Source organism: Haliotis rufescens, unplaced genomic scaffold, assembly GCF_023055435.1.
Source record: "Haliotis rufescens isolate VD_foot unplaced genomic scaffold, xgHalRufe1.0.p SCAF_18, whole genome shotgun sequence".
In the NCBI taxonomy this organism is placed as follows: domain Eukaryota; kingdom Metazoa; phylum Mollusca; class Gastropoda; order Lepetellida; family Haliotidae; genus Haliotis; species Haliotis rufescens.
The window spans coordinates 9,626,763-9,648,297 of NW_025963868.1; the positions used below are offsets into that span (position 1 = coordinate 9,626,763).

At 42.8% G+C, this 21,535-nt stretch overlaps 1 protein-coding gene across 1 annotated transcript; it reads right to left on the reverse strand.

The window, feature by feature from the left end:
• Window positions 1-434: 434 nt before the first annotated feature.
• Window positions 435-20,468, reverse strand: LOC124122596. The gene is made up of 9 exons (XM_046485670.2): window positions 20,259-20,468; window positions 15,741-15,871; window positions 11,173-12,830; window positions 8,037-8,145; window positions 5,804-5,902; window positions 4,976-5,090; window positions 4,395-4,507; window positions 2,231-2,509; window positions 435-502 (listed from the first exon to the last, which is right to left on the reverse strand). The coding sequence occupies exons 1-9, from the start codon at window positions 20,311-20,313 to the stop codon at window positions 455-457; spliced, it is 2,607 nt and encodes an 868-aa protein (XP_046341626.2). The 5' UTR covers window positions 20,314-20,468; the 3' UTR covers window positions 435-454.
• Between the last annotated feature and the right edge of the window lie 1,067 nt (window positions 20,469-21,535).

Consider the following 21,535-nt stretch of genomic DNA (forward strand, 5'->3'; position numbering starts at 1 on the left):
TAGTGTTGTAAAGCACGAGAAAGCTGCCTTCTGATTGGTCATTCCATTGGTCGGTCAAAGTTCGTGCAAGGTCGGTCTGACGTGACCCGTAATGGGATGTCCTCAGATCTTTGTTCAGCGGTAGCGAGAACTAAGATCTGATTTTAATGAGATTGTGATCCTTCAGAAAAAAAGATCTGTACAATCTGGTCCACACCGACCTGCTGTCTACTGGACTGTGACCGACACTGGATGTCAACAGGCTGGCTGTGCAGTGGATGAGCTAAGGGGGATTACCAGTAGATTACATGATTTTCACCTTTCATTCTCACTTTCTGCTATTTTCATTGGAGTACCCCGGTATTTTGAAAAGGTGTAGGGTCTGTGAGATTTGACTGTATTATTGGTCCTCAGTAGTGACTTCGGTATGTCATGGTTCTAATATTGGTGTGTAGTCAGACTGTAGTTCCAGACTTCAGTAGTGACTACGGTATGTCAGGTGCTGCCTCTTGATTTCATCAAACTGCAAAAGAGGAAGTCACATGTCTGAATAATGATCTTAGCGCTACAACTACTGTAAGCCTATGTTAAAGTATGGGAGTTACGATCATCTTAGCACTGCGACTGTTGTAAGCCTATGTTAAAGTATGGGAGTTATGATCATCTTAACGCTACAACTATTGTAAGCCTATGTTAAAGTATGGGAGTTACGATCATCTTAGCACTGCGACTGTTGTAAGCCTATGTTAAAGTATGGGAGTTACGATCATCTTAACGCTACAACTATTGTAAGCCTATGTTAAAGTATGGGAGTTACGATCATCTTAACGCTACAACTATTGTAAGCCTATGTTAAAGTATGGGAGTTACGATCATCTTAACGCTACAACTATTGTAAGCCTATGTTAAAGTATGGGAGTTACGATCATCTTAACGCTACAACTATTGTAAGCCTATGTTAAAGTATGGGAGTTACGATCATCTTAGCACTAAGATCGCTTTGTGCAAGCAGGCCCTGATGTCTTGTTAGAATTAAGTGCTCATTAAACTTGTTTTCAACCCTTCCTAAGCCCTAGTCTGTTATATTCCAGCTATATCACAGCAGTCTGTACAACGAACAAGTCTTGATCAGACAAACCAGTGGTTGATACTATGAGCATTAATCAACACCATCAGTGAACGATGACACACAAACAACCAGGGCCCCGTTCCACAAAGCCATCTTAGCGCCAAGGTGATCGTGACTCCCATACTTTAACACTGGCTTACGACAATCATAGCGCTAAAATCGCTTTGTGGAACAGTGTCCAGGTCTCACACTGTATTGAAAGGGTGAATGTTCTGTTACCATGGTTATGCCACAATTTGTAAAGTTACATCCTTATCACAGCAGCCTATTCTTCAGCTCAAAATTGTACGTCTTCAAGCATTGACCAAAACAATATTTATCTCCAAAAACAATCACAGCCCCAACGACCCAAACATAATCTGGTCAGTCTATTAGATTTACCATTATCCGCTGGACAAATATACACTGAACACAATAGGGTTGTGATCATGAATATTTTCAAAGACATTTTTTTGTAAATTGTGTTCTCCAATCTCATTAAAATCAGATCTTAGTTCTCGCTACCGCTAAACAAAGATCTGAGGACATCCCATTACGGGTCACGTCAGACTGACCTTGCGCAAACTTTGACCGACCAATGGAATGACCAATCAGAAGGCAGCTTTCTCCTGCTTTACATCCCTTATTTCAAATTTGCAACTACGCTTCGAAACATATTTTGACAAATTCTCAATTACAGATTTGAAACCTGAACAAAAGAACATTCTGGAATGGCTAATAGATGATCTAGATTGTATTGATTCCATCGTTAAACCCGAAACTATCGTTCAGAGTTAAAGTTTTCGAGGTTGCATGATTAGTATCACATTCCGACTGTCACTTTCATAATCTAGTAAGCAATGCTCTGATTGGTCGGATGAAAGGTCGTTCTGACGTGACCCCTAATGGCATGTCCTCAGATCTTTGTTTAGCGGTAGCGCAAACTGAGGTCTGATTTTAATCAGATTGTTGTGTTCTCAGTCTTCACTACAAAAACAATTCCCCCCAAAATATTCATGATCCCATATTTGTTTTGTTCAGTATACATTCTGGCGGTGCTTCGTGACAATAGTGGGCTATGAGTGACTTGAAGCCATCTTGCCAAGACTACAAGCCTACCGTAGTCCCCATCTTCACACTCACCAAGTTCCGCTTCCAATCTTTGGGTGTTTTAAGGTCTTGATTGGGGGCATCAGTATTTCCACCAAAGTGTATGAGCATCGTCAGTAGATGCAGGTGCTCCTCCTTCTCCAGCATCTTCATCCCTGCTGCGATGTGCAGACTCGTGTTTCCCACCTTGTTTGCTCGGTTGATCAGGTCACGTGACATCCCTACACCAATGCCTTCCAGGAAGTGTTGTACAAGGCTCACATCACGTGTCTCGATCACCATCATCAGGATTGTCTTGTCGCTGCTCTCATTCTGAAGAAATGTATGGTTCATACCAAATTTCAGCTACCATCTTCAAGGCCTTGGTTTTAGGGTGCTGTCAAGCAATATTTCACCCTTATAATGACAAGGCAAGCACTTATTGACATTATGATAATTGTTTCAGAACATTGGACAAGTGGTAATTACCGGTACTTAACCTTCTTCCCTATCGTCCTAAAGACTAAACTGAGTGAGTTTTTACCCTGAATCACCAATACATAACTGGTCGATGTTTACCTCATTCAAAGAATATCTAAATCTACCCCATTTTAACTGCAGAATATTTGTTCACTTTTAATCTCTGGCTAAACTTGAAACAATTGTCAGTAACAAAGGGAAAGGTGTAAATCCTGCTGGGGAACCATGCAGGTTACAGAGGTACCCCTTGATCCCTAGTGTGGTGACCTTAGCTTTGTTGCTGGCAACTTATAGCCGCATTTATATATCATATACAGGTTCATCGACAGGTTTTATAAATATTGTATAAATTGTTCAAGTCACGCTATGGCTGAAATTTTGCTGACGAGGCTTAAAATTAAATTCACTTACTCACTCAATTTACCAGGAATAACTATACCAACTGATATGGCATGCACCAACACGAAAACAGCCTTTGAAAAGGCAAGGTTGGTGCTCAGCTGGTACTTTGAGGTGCGAGTGTGTGTTTGTTGTTATACGTCCCACAGCAATATTTCAGCTATATGATGGCAACCAGTAAACAATCAAGCCTGGACAGACCAACCAGGGAATACTGTTGGGGTACATTGACACGCATCAACCCTAATGACCTGATTCATTACGACCAGCATTGGTTGCTTGGCACCTGTTCTAAACTAGAATGACTACTTTCCTAAAAGAAATGAGTGAGTGAGTGAGTGAGTATGGTTTTACGCCGCTTTTAGCATTATTCCAGCAATATCACGGCGGGGGACACCATAAATGGGCTCCACACATTGTACCCATGTCGGGAAACAAACCCGGGTCTTGGGTGTGACGAGCGAATGCTTTAACCACTAGGCTACCCGTGCCCCCTTTAAAGAAATGAGCAAAACTTGTTGAAGCATTCACAGATCAGATTCCTTCAGGTGAGACTTGAATATGATTGGATGTCTGACCCTAAAATATGGCATGTGAAAAAATATATTAGAAAATCACTAATTTTATATTACCCTATTCGACATAATAAGCGCCCAGGGCGCTCTCAAAATTAGAAACAGGGGGCTCATTAGAATATTATTTGAGTTGAAAGATAAATTTCGTGGTTTATGCTGACAGCCTGAAATGATTATGTACGACAGATATATGTTTCCAGAATTTAATTGCCAATTATTAAGGGTGCATATAACACACAAATGCGTATTATATGCGAATAGGAGAAGGAAGCGGTGCGTATTATATGCGAATAGGGGTCAGAAGGGGTGCTAATTGGGATTGTTCACTAGCCAATATAGTAGCAAATCCCACGGTGGGCGCTTATTAGAGCGGGGCACCTATTACGTCGAATACGGTATATACAAATGAAAACTTATATAACTATCTGAAATATCTTTCTCTTAGAACAGTAGAAAAATACATTCCCACCTACAGGGAAAAAAGATATTCTGGTACAGAGAGTAACATGTAATTTACAGCGATCTTTTTTTTAATCTAACCCCAAACATACGAAATATTCCAGCCTATAAATAATCAAGTCTGGGCCAGACAATCCATTGATTGATATCCTGAGCAATGATCCACATCGTCGGGGCATGATGACCCAGCATGACCACTTGATCTATTTATTTGCCTTGTCCGGCTGCTGGGGAGCAATTCTAACCCAGATTGCACACTGGGTGACCACACGTAAAAACCTTATTGCAAAAAAATGGATGCTTACAAATTTATCAATACTGGCACCACAGTTCAAGAGGTGATGAATAATTTCACATCTATCTCGGTCCTCATTGCCCTGGATGTGGCCATGGAGCGCCAACATCAGGGGAGTCTTCTCTGAAACATTAAACAAACTCAGTAAGGGGAAGTATGTCATGAGAGGCAATTTCTCCAAAACATTGAGAGGAAGACATTTTCAGTGAAGAATTAGGAAATTGACAGAATGGACAGTCAATTAAAGTTAACATACATGTCACAAGTAAATTAATTTTAATGACAAAAATAGTGATACTCCTTGGAATTTCATGGGACTCACAAAGCCTTACATTTGCATCCATTCTCAGCTTTTCAGCTTATAAGATGCAATATATTGTGTCCAGTAAAATTCTTGGATTGCAATATGGTACTGAAACTATTACTGAGAGGGCCCAGTTGGGCCAGTCATCCAAGGCACTGAGTTGCATCCCTTAGGCATGCCAGGAGCTTAAGATCAAGGGTTCGATGCCCTATTATGGCTGAGTCACTCACTCACTCACAGATTCTCCCACCCACTCACTCACAGGTGATCACTGACAGGCTACTCACTATCACAGACCCGCTGCAGTTCAATGTCCAGGCCATCGTAATTAAGCAGAAGAATCACCATCTGTGTATCTCCCAGGTCGATGGCTTTGTGTATAGGGGCTTGCATCTTGTCACTCTGTTAAACATTTCATGACACTTGTCATATTCATAGGATTTCTACATGTGCCCCGTAGGCAGGGGAACTTCTTTCAGCATGCAAAAATCAAGGATGAGAATGGATATTTTCCCTTTTCAGCTGAAACATCTTTGCTTAATTTCTAACACTGTGAAGACACATCAGTTGTATAATCATCATTGCCTTTCAAAAATGATCATATTAGGATGATATTAGGATATTCAAATGACTGATAGCTGTCTTACTTTGTTCACAAACAAGTGTTCAAGTGATGGCGTTCTTACTTTGTTCACAAACAAGTGTTCAAGTGATGGCGTTCTTACTTTGTTCACAAACAAGTGTTCAAGTGATGGCGTTCTTACTTTGTTCACAAACAAGAGTTCAAGTGATGGCGTTCTTATTTTGTTCACAAACAAGTGTTCAAGTGATGGCGTTCTTACTTTGTTCATAAACAAGAGTTCAAGTGATGGCGTTCTTACTTTGTTCACAAACAAGTGTTCAAGTGATGGCGTTCTTACTTTGTTCACAAACAAGTGTTCAAGTGATGGCATTCTTACTTTGTTCACAAACAAGAGTTCAAGTGATGGCGTTCTTACTTTGTTCACAAACAAGTGTTCAAGTGATGGCGTTCTTACTTTGTTCACAAACAAGTGTTCAAGTGATGGTGTTCTTTCTTTGTTCACAAACAAGTGTTCAAGTGATGGCGTTCTTACCCTATGTTCCATGCACTGAATGTTCGGGTCAGCCCCGATCTGCAGCAGGAAGTACACTATGTCGTATTTCCGCAGCATCACAGCAATGTAAAGGGCCGTCTGTAAAACACAACCGCCAATTAAATGGGGACTATCCTCGGACAAACTGGCAAGCACAGAAAGTTCCTTTCAAGTCAAGCAACACAGATTATGTAAGTCTGTTCTATGATGTTTTTCCCAACCAAGCAATTTATCAATACCTTAATCACACAGAGACCATGTCTTAATTTGACACTGTTAGGTAAGTAAAAGCGACAAAACGATTGAATGATTCTGACTATATCATGAGCATGTGTTTATGACAAAATCAAAATCAAATTCTGATGATAGGTGTTTGCGAAAAGGTGAGCATATCCTGCCCCACCGGTGGCACCCATCACAAACACATGCAAAGGCAAGTCAATTGTTCACTTGAAAAAAACAGGGCAAGATATGGTACAAGTCAAAATAGCAAATTGCATCAAACATTATTCTTGTCACTGATGTGTCAAATTTGGAAATGTCCTAAAATAAAACTTTTTATGGTATGTTCGGTAAAGCACCCACTTGACTGGACGTGTCTTTCCATGTCTCAGATTGGAATATTTTCTGTCAATCAGCGTCATTTCGTCTCCAGCAGACTTTCAGACTACACATTAACAGTTTTGAACTCTAACTGTACATTAGGGAAAAGTTCATTTAATTCAGCTTGAGTTTTTTTTAGTTGGATGGTCCTCATGTGAAACTTAGCTCTTAAATTAACAACTTTTAATCAAAACAGAAATTCTGACCAAGCCCATTTGCAAACCAGTATCAATAAAACATAATTATTTGAGTTTCCAGAACCCAGCTGACACTTCCTATCCAGGGTCACATAAAACACTTCCTGGTTATCACCCAGGTACAGAAGCTCACCTTCTACAAATATGAATTGTGTGAATATACTGACGTTTTTGCCTCATAATGAATGAGTGAGTGAATTGGGTTTTACACCGCTTTTAACAGTATTATCATGTCATGTCAGCTTAATGTTGGAGGAAAGCCCGAAGTGATGCAGGTCTCAGACGTTTACCACTTCGGTGAAACCCACGAGCACAGGTATGGTGCTGACAAACTTCGAAACATAATTGAGGCGAACCAGGATTCGAACCCACAATCATAGGTTTCTGTCGTGCCCAAGGGATGCAACTCTGCACTGGAGCATGTGTATTTGTACAGGTCTTGTTTTATATCACTGACAAAATTTAGCAAAATAACAACTGCTTTTCAAAATTACCTGGCAAAGTCACTTAGTTCCCAGTGACCCTTTCCACAAAGCGATCTTAGCCAGTGTTAAAGTATGGGAGTCATGATCAGAACGGGGCTCTGGTCTGTTTAGGCTTTGCTCAATTAGGCTGACACGACTATGACTTAAAAATCACATGAAAACAGTTTAAAGCAGACTCAATACTCATCAAAAAGAATGCCTAGGGCCCCAAAAAGACTAGTGATTAGATTCTGATTATCTAACACACCCTCATTTATCAAAACCTATTCCAAACACTGTCAAGGTTACAAAGGTTCTCTAACGTAATTACATGTTTTTTAAAAAGAAAGCGAAACCTCATTTCTATTTGGAAAGGGCGGTGGAGTAGCCCAGTGGTTAAAGCGTTCGCTCGTCACGCCGAAAACCCGGGTTCGATTACCGACATGGGTACAATCATCAATGTCTGAAGCCCATTTCTGGTGTCCCCTGCCATGATACTGCTGGAATATTGCTAAAAGCGGTGTTAAACCATACTCACTCACTCACTCCAATTTTGAGATGAGGTGAGGTGAAATGGGGTTTAACGTCGCGTCCAAGATTATTGCACTTATATAGCGACGTGCATGTATGTGTGGGTTTGTGTGGCTGCTTGTACTAGTACAGACGGATGCCGATTTATAGTGCTAGCTCACTGAGATACCATGCCGCAGTTTAACATGAATACCCCACTCAGACACAGTATACTGACTCCGAGTGTCCAGTCCTTGTTTTAGCCCCTTAATACCGAGCGCAAGACAGGGTAACAACAAGTACCATCTTTTAACGTCTTTTGGTATGACGCGACTGGGGATTGAACCCCGGACCTTCCGCTCTCTGGGCGGACGCTCTACCACTAGACCACACATCGGTCCCAATTTTGAGATTACATGACATATGCATACAAACATGAGTTCTTCTACGAACACACACCTGCCGCTGGTGATTGAGATTGTTGACATTGTTCACAACTAACTGCTTGTTGTCTCCGTAGATCTCTCTGACCTGTTGAAGACCCAGATCCGCAAAGTAGTGAACCACGCTGGTGAACAAGAAACACATGTTTAGTACGTCTATTGGGGCGGTTGAGGCGAAAAATTTTGCACTTTGGGCTAAAAGCACAATTGAACAATTCCGAACATTTCCAATAAGGTTCCAGCTCAGCAGCGACCCCTGGTGGCAGAAAATCCAAGATGGCCACCAACATGGCTGAAATCTCGAATGATATCAATCTATACTCAATATATCACAATTATCTGGTCAATTTATACACACTACATTCCTCCATCATCCAGGTATACATACGGATGATAAGGCTTAAAAAAATAAAGGAATTGGTTCTCAGGCAATGGCTTTTGAAAATATAGTTCGGGTGGGCAGCCAGACGGTGTTTTTCATTTTTTTGCTTTTTTGTTGTTGTTGAAACTAGTATGTAAACAAATAAACAGTTGTGTAACCAAATAAACAGTTGTGGACAATCAACCTGGAAAAGAGCCTCCCTACGTATTCCTTGAAGAGTAAAATACTGGAAAACAGTATTTGACTACCATTGGACTTGGAATATTTAAAGATTTGTTTTGCTTTTATAAAAATGGAAATAAAAATGAAACGTGCGGTGAACTTTATGATGAGGGTGGTGCCTGAGAACCAAGACTATTATTTTTTTAAGCCTAAGCTATGTAGTTTGTTTATTTAACCAATGGATCAAGTCGCAGTCTGGTGCTAGGTGGAGGAAAAACAGCAAGTGCTTGGACACCAACTTCCAGAACACAGAGCAAAAACGGCAATATGTCTCCATATTAGGGCTGGGCAAGTCCAAATTTACTACCCGGGTACCCGAACCCCTATTACCAGGCCCTATCCGGGTACCCACTGCAAGGCTCAAGAGTAGGGAACAAAATGTCAGATTGGTAATCGTTTTACCGCAGCCCTGGCTAAAACTATTTCGATACATGTATCAAACAATCAGATCATGCGTTCACTGAAGTTGACTGAAGCTTTATCTTTACTCAAACATATACAAGTCCAAAGGAATGTGTGCATCGTCAGAAAGAAATGCGAACATTGGCGACTTGTAGTGTAACCACTGAGCTATAGTGAGTTTTTGTCATTAAACAATATATCATGTGACTTACCACGGGTCCGGGTAGTCCTGTATGTACCCAGGTCTTTCTCAATACCCATCCGACCATGTACCCGAGTTACGCATCCCAGCCCTAATTGCATTCATTTCAATGTGGTGAAGGCAAAGGGACATATTTGCTAAGAACAAGCATTCAACTGTTCGTATTTTTGAAGTATGTAATCATGGTAGTGGCATTTTTAAAGGAATGTCAGTTTAAATAGAAGTCCTTATTTAACAAATGAGGTAAATCTGTAATATTTATCTGTCAAAATACCCTGTCCGTCCACATGTTGCATAGCCTGTGGCCATCTGTTGTTTCATCGCCATGGAGACCCGGGTTAGAATTGGTCATCAGCAGCCCCGGCTGTCGTAGGCGGCGACTAACGGGATCGGTTGGTCAGGCTGCATATATCGATGAACTTACAGACTGACGGGCGGTCGGGTAGCCTAGTGGTTAAAGCGTTTGCTCGTCAGGCCGAAGACCCGGGTTCGATTCCCAACATGGGTACAATGTGTGAAGCCCATTTCTGGTGTCCCCCGCCGTGATATTGCTGGAATATTGCTAAAAGCGGCGTAAAGCAATATGAACAAGGCAATCCTGTGATTGACATCATGAGCATCAATTGGGATATGATGACATGCATCAACCAAGTCAGCGAGTCTGACCACCCAATCCTGTTAGTCACCTCTTACGACAAGCATTGTCGGCAAGCATGGGCTGCTGAAGACGTATTCTCTACCCGGATTCTAGGGGCGGTCGGGTAGCCTAGTGGTTAGAGCGTTCGCTTGTCACGCAAAAGACCCGGGTTCTATTCCCCACATGGGTACAATGTGTGAAGCCCATTTCTGGTGTCCCCCGCCGTGATATTGCCGGAATATTGCTAAAAGCGGCGTAAAACCAAACTCACTCACTCACTCACTCACTCACGACCCGGATTCTCTGACATTGAATGCAATTTAAAGTACCTCCTAATTTTAGAATATAAGAACTTTAACAATTTTGAATAATGATTATTTTTCTAGTTTGCTGCAATGGGCACTTGTTTGGAATCCTAGAAGAGCCCCTACAGGGATGCTCGTCATGATATGGCTGAAATACTGCCGATGTGACGTTAAATCTTAACTCACTCACTCACTCACTACAGGGATGCACTCCAGATGGAGAGTCTGACCAACGAATCAACTTTAGCCGCCTCTTATGGCTAGCAATCGAGTTGAGGACCTTTTCCATACGAACCCCATGGGGTTTACAGAAAGAAAAACTACGGATAAACATTTGCAGCACCTTAGCAAATACAGTATTCGACAAACGTGCATAATTTTCACTTTATGGCACATTTGTGAGTGAGTTGGGATTAGGACAGTATTTCAGTTATATCAACGCATCAGTTTGATGTGGAGGAAGGCCGAGGAGAACCAGGTCTGATACATTTACCACCTCAGTGAAACCACGGGTACTGATATGGTGCTGTTTGTTTGTTTTGTTTGTTTGTTTGTTGTTTAAAGCCTCACTTAGCAATATTCCAGGTATATGACGGCGGTCTGTAAATAATCAAGTATGGACCAGACAATCCAGTGATTGACCTCATGAGCATGGATCCATGCAATTGGGATACGATGACATGCATTGACCAAGTCAGCGAGTCTGACCACCCAATCCCGTTAGTCGCCTCTTATGACAAGCATAGTCGCCTTTTACTATGGCAAGCATGGGTTGCTGAAGACCTATTCGGCCCCGGATCTTCACGGGTCGGTTATGGTGCTGACATCAGGGATCCAAACCAGCAATTATTGGATTTTAGCACATGTGACATCGGCAGTATTTCAGCCATATCATGACGATGTGGCACATGAGATGCAACTCAGTACAGCAAACTACAGCACCTAAGACAAGTTGCCATGCAACCCCCTTTAAGTTTCATCAACCGAGGAGAATACACCTACGTGTCCTCATCATGCCGCATCGCTTCATCCTCCTCGTCTGTATCAGAATACTCTGTGGAGCTTGATGGACGATCCCCACCGAGACCGAGATGACTGGAGGTACTCGAACAAGGCGATCCCCCTGGAGCTTCAACAGGGATGCCAGGATTAGTACACATTCCATCTTGGCCAGGTGAGAACCTGTCTGGAGGTTGGCGAACGACTGCAGCTTCTCCACAAGGTGATCTGTCCTGGCCAGGCGAGAACCTGTCTGGAGGTGGTCGAACGATTGGAACTTCTCCACAAGGTGATCTGTCCTGGCCAGGCGAGAACCTGTCTGGAGGTGGGCGAACGACTGGAGCTTCTCCACAAGGTGATCTGTCCTGGCCAGGCGAGAACCTGTCTGGAGGTTGGCGAACGACTGGAACTTCTCCACAAGGTGATCTGTCCTGGCCAGGCGAGAACCTGTCTGGAGGTGGGCGAACGACTGGAGCTTCTCCACAAGGTGATCTGTCCAGGCCAGGCGAGAACCTGTCTGGAGGTGGTCGAACGATTGGAACTTCTCCACAAGGTGATCTGTCCAGGCCAGGCGAGAACCTGTCTGGAGGTGGTCGAACGATTGGAACTTCTCCACAAGGTGATCTGTCCTGGCCAGGCGAGAACCTGTCTGGAGGTGGGCGAACGACTGCAGCTTCTCCACAAGGTGATCTGTCCTGGCCAGGCGAGAACCTGTCTGGAGGTGGGCGAAAAGGATGTTGGCTAGAACCTGTAGAAGTGACTGCGGCGCCATGATCCAGTGGAGAGACTCGGAACAGGTTTGGCGATTGGCTAGATCCTTGTCCAAAGTCAGGAGTGTCAATTCCTGAGTCATGTCTTACACCAGGCTGTGGAAATGTTAAGTCCTCAAATAAAGGCTGGTGACTGTTTGCTAAGTGATAGGGCACTTGTGGTGGGTAAGCCTGGCTGTTTGCTGGGAGACGAGGCACTGCTGATGGATAAGCTGAACTGTTGTTCTGTATGACAGCACATTGATTAAATTGTCCATCACCACGATGTGGATACTGCAATGAACTGGACACACCATTCAGAAATTCAAAGATGTTTGGGAACTGTGCTGCGAGGCCATCATTGGTCATTGGTGGCCCTACCACCTCACCATCTGTTTCCAAGTCTTCTTTGATGAAAGTGAGGACATCCTCTAGGTTCACGTTGCCTGTTTCAGACAGTTCCGGATGCATCTGTGGGGCGCCACGACTTGGTGGAGTTCCAGTTGGTGCTCCTCCAGGATAGGGTGGGGGGAGCGTCTCACGAGGCCCTTGTGTTCCGGGATTCATGACAGGCATAAAAGGTGATGCATTCCTTCCTGGGTCAAACCTCTGTTGGTGAACGCTTTGAACCAATCTCGTTGCAGTTACACCATCTGATTGAAAATTGCACGGAGCACCTTCTAGTGGCCCAGGGACAGGTGTGTACTGTTGTCTGGCCTGAGGCTGCTGCTGCTGCTGCTGTAGAGGACTCTGCTGCCACGGTTGTTGCTGTGAGTGTTGGGGAGGTGGTCGTTGTTGGGGAAGACGTTGATAGGGATGGTGACTGGGGTATGGTGGGGGATGTTGAACACCTCCATGTCTGACCATCCGGGGGATCAGTCCATCCACCTCATCCTTGTTTCCTCGGTGTAGCTGGTGGTAAACAAGAAGACATGTTACAGCAGGGGAGAATTAACAGATGGTACTGAGTGGATAAAAGTGAAGCATGACATGGTGTTGAATGTTAATATTGTAGGGAAAATGGTAATATTAACAGTTTAGAAACGGTTAAATCAAACTAAAGTTGAATATGAACAGTGTAGCACAACATAGTGTTGAATGTTAACAGTATAGTACTACAATGTGTTGAATGTTAACAGTGTAGCACAAAGTGGTGTTGAATGTTAACAGTGTAGCACAAAGTGGTGTTGAATGTTAACAGTGTAGTACTACATGTTGTTGAATGTTAACAGTGTAGCACTACAATGTGTTGAATGTTAACAGTGTTGCACAACATGGCGTTGAATGTTAACAGTGTAGCACTACATGTTGTTGAATGTTAACAGTTTTGCACAACATGGCTTGAATGTTAACAGTGTTGCACAACATGGCGTTGAATGTTAACAGTGCAGTACTACATGGTGTTGAATGTTAACAGTGTAGTACTACATGGTGTTGAATGTTAACAGTGTAGTACTACATGGTGTTGAATGTTAACAGTGTAGTACTACAATGTGTTGAATGTTAACAATGTAGTACTACAATGTGTTGAATGTTAACAGTGTTGCACAACATGGCGTTGAATGTTAACAGTGTAGCACTACATAGTGTTGAATGTTAACAGTGTTGCACAACATGGCGTTGAATGTTAACAGTGTAGTACTACATGGTGTTGAATGTTAACAGTGTAGTACTACATGGTGTTGAATGTTAACAGTGTATGTAGTACTACATGGTGTTGAATGTTAACAGTGTAGTACTACATAGTGTTAAATGTTAACAGTGTAGTACTACATGTTGTTGAATGTTAACAGTGTAGCACTACAATGTGTTGAATGTTAACAATGTAGTACTACAATGTGTTGAATGTTCAGTGTTGCACAACATGGCGTTGAATGTTAACAGTGTAGTACTACATGGTGTTGAATGTTAACAGTGTTGCACAACATGGCGTTGAATGTTAACAGTGTAGTACTACATGGTGTTGAATGTTAACAGTGTAGTACTACATGTTGTTGAATGTTAACAGTGTAGCACAACATGGCGTTGAATGTTAACAGTGTAGCACTACATGGTGTTGAATGTTAACAGTGTAGTACTACAATGTGTTGAATGTTAAAAGTGTAGTACTACATGGTGTTGAATGTTAACAGTGTAGTACTACATGGTGTTGAATGTTCTGAACTTGGATGGATCCTGTTTGAACCTGTGTGAACCCAGTGAGAACCACATGTGAACATGTGTGAACCTGTATGAACCCAGGGTTAACTCGATGAACCCAGTGTTCACCTGTATGAACCCAGTGTGAATCTGTATGAACCCAGTGTGAACCTGTAAGAACCCAGAGTGAATCTGTATGAACCCAGTGTGAACCTCTATGAAACCAGTGTGAACCTGTATGAACCCAGTGTGAACCTGTATGAACCCGGTGTGAACCTGTAAGAACCCAGTGTGAATCTGTATGAACCCAGTGTGAACCTGTATGACCCCAGTGTGAATCTGTATGAACCCAGTGTGAATCTGTATGAACCCAGCGTGAATCTGTATGAACCCAGTGTGAACCTGTATGACCCCAGTGTGAATCTGTATGAACCCAGTGTTCACCTGTATGAACCCAGTGTGAATCTGTATGAACCCAGTGTTCACCTGTATGAACCCAGTGTTCACCTGTATGAACCCAGTGTGAATCTGTATGAACCCAGTGTGAATCTGTATGAACCCAGTGTGAACCTGTATGACCCCAGTGTGAATCTGTATGAACCCAGTGTTCACCTGTATGAACCCAGTGTGAATCTGTATGAACCCAGTGTTCACCTGTATGAACCCAGTGTGAATCTGTATGAACCCAGTGTGAATCTGTATGAACCCAGAGTGAATCTGTATGAACCCAGTGTGAACCTCTATGAAACCAGTGTGAACCTGTATGAACCCAGTGTGAACCTGTATGAACCCGGTGTGAACCTGTCAGAACCCAGTGTGAATCTGTATGAACCCAGTGTGAACCTGTATGACCCCAGTGTGAATCTGTATGAACCCAGTGTGAATCTGTATGAGCCCAGTGTGAACCTGTAAGAACCCAGTGTGAACCTGTATGAACCCAGTGTGAACCTGTATGAACCCAGTGTGAATCTGTATGAACCCAGTGTGAATCTGTATGAGCCCAGTGTGAACCTGTAAGAACCCAGTGTGAACCTGTATGAAACCAGTGTGAACCTGTATGAACCCAGTGTTAACCTGTATGAACCCTGTGTGAACCTGTAATAAACCCAGCGTGAACCTGTATGAACCCAGCGTGAACCTGTATGTACCCAGCGTGAACCTGTATGAACCCAGCGGGAACCTGTATGAACCCAGCGTGAACCTGTATGAACCCAGCGTGAATCTTTATGAACCCAGCGTGAACCTGTATGAACCCAGTGTGAACCTGTATGAACCTAGTGTGAACCCAGTGTGAATCTGTATGAACCCAGTGTGAATCTGTATGAACCAAGGGTGAACCCAGTGTGAATCTGTATGAACCCAGTGTGAACCTGTATGAACCCAGTGTGAACCTGTATGAACCCAGCGTGAACCTGTATGAACCCAGTGTGAACCTGTATGAACCCAGCATGAACCTGTATGAACCCAGCGTGAACCTGAATGAACTAAGCGTGAACCTGTATGAACCCAGCGTGAACCTGTAATGAACCCAGCGTGAACCTGTATGAACCCAGAGTGAACCTGTATGAACCCAGTGTGAACCTGTATGAACCCAGCGTGAACCTGTATGAACCCAGCGTGAACCTGTATGAACCCAGCGTGAACCTGTATGAACCCAGTTTCCACTAAACACAGCCAACTTACTGCTTGTGGCCCGATGACCAGTCTCTCCAAGTCTGTGGCAGTCTTGTCTATGTCTGACTGAAGCTGTATCTCATCGCGGTCGTCCTCCCTGGCCAGGGACAGCTGATGCAACTTCTCTTCAATATCTGGACCTGCACATCATTTACAATTGTATTACTACTGCAGTGTGGGATCTGTCTAGGGTTTGAGAAAACCATTGCAAAGAGAATGAGTGAGTGAGTTGTGTTTAACGCCGCTTTGAACAGTATTCCAGTTATATCACGACGTGTCAGCTTACTACTACACCAGAAATGGCAGTGCCTTAGCCAGCCGGGGGGCAGTTGACCCCCCTGGATTTTTTTTACAGAAAACAGTTTTATTTGAATCAAGTTGTGGACAACGATACTTGTAAAAATATTTGCCCTCCCTGTCAAAAAAAGTTAACTACGACCTTGAATGGGCACACATATGCTTAATTCATACATTGTACCCATCTGGGGAATCAAACTTGGATCTTCGGTGTGGCAAGATAACACTTTAACCACTAGGCTACGCTACCTCACCACCTCAAACACCTATGGGAGGTGTGACTGTCGGACATGGTATTTTGACAGATAAATATTACAGATTTACCTCATTTGTTAAATAAGGACTTCTATTTAAACTAACATTCTTTTAAAAATGCCACTACCATGATTATATACTTCAAAAATACGAAATGTTCATGTGGACAACTTGGAACAGTCGAATGCTTGTTCTTAGCAAATATGTCCCTTTGCCTTCACCACATTGAAATGAATGCATTTAGGGCTGGGATGGGTAACTCGGGTACATGGTTGGATGGGTCCTGAGAAAGACCCGGGTACCCACAGGACTACCCATCCCTGTGGTAAGTCACATGATATATTGTTTAATGACAAAACCTATCTAGAACTCTATGGTTACACTACAAGTCACTAATGTTCGCATTTCTATGCACACATTCCTTCTGACTTTAATATGTTTGACAAACCTTAAGTCAACTTCAGTGTATGCGTGACGAGATCGTTTTATTTGTGTATCTAAATACATTCGTCAAGGCAATCGGACATTTTATCCCTATCTCTTGAGACCTACAGCAGGTACCCAGGTAGGGTCGGGTAATAGTGGGGTGGGTACCTGGGTAGTAAATTTGGATTTGTCCCTGCCCTAAACACAATTGAACATGATTTCTTTTTTTCCGTTTGTTTGTTGTTTAACGCCGCACTCAGTAATGTCCCAGCTATATGACGGCGGTCTATAAATAATCGAGTTTGGACCAGACAATCCAGTGATTGACATCATGAGCATTGATCCATGCAATTGGGATGACATGCTTCAAACCAAGTCAGCGAGCCTGACCACCAGATCCCGTTAGTCACCTCTTACGACAAGCATAGTCGCCTTTTACGGCAAGCATGGGTTGCTGGAGACCTATTCTAACCCGGATCTTCACGGTTCAATTGAACATGATGATAGCAACAATGACTATTTATAGAATAGGGATATCTCCACCCACTCACATGACAAAAGATATTTTCACACATGATTAATTTTCTTTCCTGAACAATAAGCTCTCTATGATACCATTAAGCTTCCTTCTCTGACAGCTGTGATAGAGAGACACTGGTCATCAGAATAAAACATGCAGTTATCCATAGGCATTATGAAGGTCAAAAGAGAAAACAGATTGAAAATAAATTTTGACCAATATTGAAAAATAAAATGCAAGGGAAAGTCTAGGACGTGAGTCGTGAGTGAGTTTGGTTTTACATCGCTTTTGGCAATATTGAGCAATATAACGGCGGGGGACACAAGAAATGGGCTTCACACGTTGTACCCATGTGGGGAATCGAACCCGGGTCTTCGGCATGACAAGCAAATGCTTTAACCACTAGGCTACCCGACCACCCCATAATTTGAGAGGATGAGTGAGTGAGTATGGTTATGTCACTTTAAACAATATTCCAGCAATATCACAGCAGGGAACACCAGAAATGGGCTTCACACATTGTACTGATGTCGGGTTTTGAACCTCGGGTCTTCGGCGTGACAAGCAAATGCTTTAACCACTAGGCTTCCCCACTGCCCCATAATTTGAGAGGAAAGAGTGAGTGAGTATGGTTTTATGTCACTTTTAGCAATATTCCAGCAATATCCTGCAGGGGACACCAGAAATGGGCTTCACACATTGTACCCATGTGGGGGATCGAACACGGGTCTTCGGCGTGATGAGTGAACACTTTAACCACTAGACTACCCCATCGCTCCTAGTAGCAGGGGTACAATATTTGAAATGATCATAACATAATAAATCATAATCTATTGAATGACAGTGTTCAAAACACTTTGAACAATATTTCAAGCCTGACCTTTGAATATGTACAGCATGGTATGGTAGTTAAAGCATTAAAGTAAAAGTGAGTGAGTATGGTTTTAAGCCGCTTTTAGCAACATCTCAGCAATATTACGGCAGGGGACACAAGAAATGGGCTTCACACATTGTACCAATGTCGGGAATCGAACCCGGGTCTTCGGCGTGACGAGCGAACGCTTTAACCACTAGGCTACCCGACTGCCCCTTAAACATGTTGAAGTAAAAGAGTTTAAAAGACAGCCAACTGAGCTAAAATGGCATCACGAAGGTGACAATATTTTATAAAAGATGCAGAAATGATGACAAATAATCGTCAATTTGATGTGGCCTCATCAAAAATGGAGTGGTCGGGTAGCCTAGTGGTTAAAGCGTTCGCTCATCATGCCGAAGACCCGGGTTCAAGTCCCCACATGGGTTTAATGTGTGAAGCCCAATTCCAGTGTTAAGTGAAGTGATATTGATGGAAAATCGCTAAAAGTGGCATAAAACAATACTCACTTACTCATAAATATCACATCTTAGACTGTTAGACAATGGTAGAGAGGCTTATATCGGACTCACCTATCCAAGCCGGAAGTAAATAATGGGCTATTATAACTCAAAAACAATAAATAATTCCTGTTTTATATTTATGATTCTATTATTTTCAATTTCATATGATGTCACCATTGGTCACTATTTCTGGGTACATCACCAACAAATTAAAAGATACTGACATAACTATTTATACCTCAACTGGTTATTTTTTTGTGTGGGACTATTATTGTTCCTTAACAATGTCAATGTGTTTTAAAGGTTAATAAAAATTACAGAAGTTGACCTTCAGCCTCTGAGAGAGAGAGAGAGAAAGAGAGAGAGGGGGCAAGAGAGAGAGAGAGAGAGAGAGAGAGAGGGCAAGAGAGGGAGAGAGAGAGAGAGAGAGAGAGAGAGGGGCAAGAGAGGGAGAGAGAGAAAGAGAGAGAGAGAGGGGGCAAGAGAGGGAGAGCGAGCAAGAGAGGGAGAGAGAGAGAGAGAGACTTTGGCAATAGTTTCATGATGCAGTTATTCTTTTAGTTCAACGACAACCAAAAAACATAAGGAGGTATATTGCTTCTATTTACTTCCACACCAACCTTCCTTGTTCACAACAACACATCACACCATTTTATCATGCAACTTCCCATAATATAAATAACACATGCTATTGTTAGACACTCCCAAATACTTCACGGCGCAACACTTTCCAGATTGACAGTACCCAACAGACGCCACCTCACATATCACATCCTCATGCTGAGGTATCGGAGTAAAAGACTTTTATGAGATTGATTTGTGGGTGAACTTCTTAAGAAAACTACTTTTTGGCCTGAGATGACATTGAATATATATATGATCAAAAGTGAGTATGTGTGTTTTGAAATGTGTCTTTTTTTATACGTATTGTCAGATCGTAGGTTTTCGGACATCATACGTTTTGGGACATGTGCTTTAACAGGGGGTGTAGCATCACACAGACATTGTAAATACTCAGACGATGACTTGTTTTCAACTTCAAGAGAAAATTGTCTTTTACACATGAATGAGATGTTTTACAGTTGTTCATGTGATTAGTGGGAAAACTATGAATGCTTCTGAAGCTTCCGAAAACCCATAACACGGGGATACATATATCCATGAAAGTAAATTGTTTACAATATTTTTTCCTAATTTTTTAAACCTGCTACACATACATCTACAAGGCTGTAGTTAACTTTTTTTTGACAGGGGGGGGCAAATATTGTACAAGTATCACTTGTCCCCAACTTGATTCAAATAAAACTGTTTTCTATGCCCCCCCCCCCCCCCCCCCCCAGCTGGCTACGGCACTGATCAATATCTAGATCTAACTGACATTTGAACACTCAATATGTAACACAATCCTGTTAGCATGTAGATCAATTATAGTTAAACATTTTCGTAAATACAAGATAAGTTATAACTTCAATGACAATGAATCTTTCTCAAACAGTAAAAGATATGTCTTATTTCCTAAAAAAATTAATACTATGAAAAACGCAACAATACCAAAAGAAATACCAATTCTAAAGGTGTGATCTAAGGATCTAAAAATAGCATCGTGGGAAAAGCCATGTTTTCCTTTTTCAAATGAAAAAAGAAATATTTACCACATTCGGGTGGTCCTTTTACCACCTCTTCGTGATCTAGGCTATCCTGGGGCATGGTTGTTACAGACTGTCAAATTCAGCAGAAAATCACAAACGGCACATTTGTAGAATTTCACCGTCAAGGACCGAGCTGTCTTGACACAAATTTAGAAAACTTCCTCATTGACAGACTGGTTCCCGAGCTTTAGAAGCGACACCTAGCGTAGGATCGTGAATCGTAGGTGAATCAAGCTCCTCACAGCGATAGCCCATTCACGGAGCCTATATTCTCATACTGGGAGGATAACGAAGGTGTCACGCGCTGGAAAAGAGCTTGCAGTCGCACATTTTCGTAACCTGAAAGATGAGATTCGAAGTGTAACGGAATTCCACGAGTGGTCTCGAATGTGCGACGCATGAGAACTCGTTCATTTCTTTAACATACCCAGGAACAAAACGAGTGATAACGAACAAAGTACGTTCAACACTATTCGGCCTTTTCCGTGAAATCTAACTCTAGACATGTGCACATACAAAAAATGTGTGCAGTGTGTTCGAAATCCCAGTTCGTCAGTGGAACCACGGACCTATATACAAATCCGTGGTGGAACGTACGCCGGCAGCGCCCCGTACGAAATGAGTGAGTGAGTGAGTGAGTTGGGTTTAACGCCGCCTTAAACAGTATTACAGTTATATCGCGGCGTGTCATTAATTTGGGAGGAAAGCCCCAAGTGATGACGGTCTCAAGGGACGCAACTCTGCACAGCGAATCGCGGCGCCTCAGACGACTGGGCCACCCGTATCTGGCCTGATATAGAGGCATACAGTCAAAAATGATCGGCCAGTGGCGGGTATGGGCCACCGTATATATACATATAGCCGGCAGAAGTGCCAAAAGTATTGAGTGAGTGAGTATGGTTTTACGCCGCTTTTAGCAATATTCCAGCAATATCACGGCAGGGGACACCAGAAATGGGCTTCACACGTTGTACCCATGTCGGGAATCGAACCCGGGTCTTCGGCGTGACGAGCGAACGCTTTAACCACTAGGCTACCCGACCGCCCTGGCCCTAACAGATGACCCAGACCCCTTTTGACATGGCCATGTCTGGCTATTTCTATCAAGGTCAAGGTGATGGTGTTATCTGTGTGAACCTCTGCCCATGGGAAGCCTCAGATAAACCCTGGAAATAACATCTGAAGCACGCCAAAGTCCCATGTGAATACTTATGCGTGTTTTGTCCTGGTGGAGAAGTGAATGAAAAATACAGGCGACTCTTGTCCGAAGAGGAATGGAA

Bases quoted from the DNA above. Each gene is read 5' to 3' on its own strand.
- LOC124122596 (XM_046485670.2), bottom strand. From the start codon at position 20,313: ATGCCCCAGGATAGCCTAGATCACGAAGAGGTGGTAAAAGGACCACCC. The intron at 15,872-20,258 runs GTAAATATTTCT...AATGATGTGCAG, and splicing joins AAAAGGACCACCCGAATGTG to GTCCAGATATTGAAGAGAAG. The intron at 2,510-4,394 runs GTAAGCATCCAT...ACATTTCTTCAG, and splicing joins GTGCCAGTATTGATAAATTT to AATGAGAGCAGCGACAAGAC.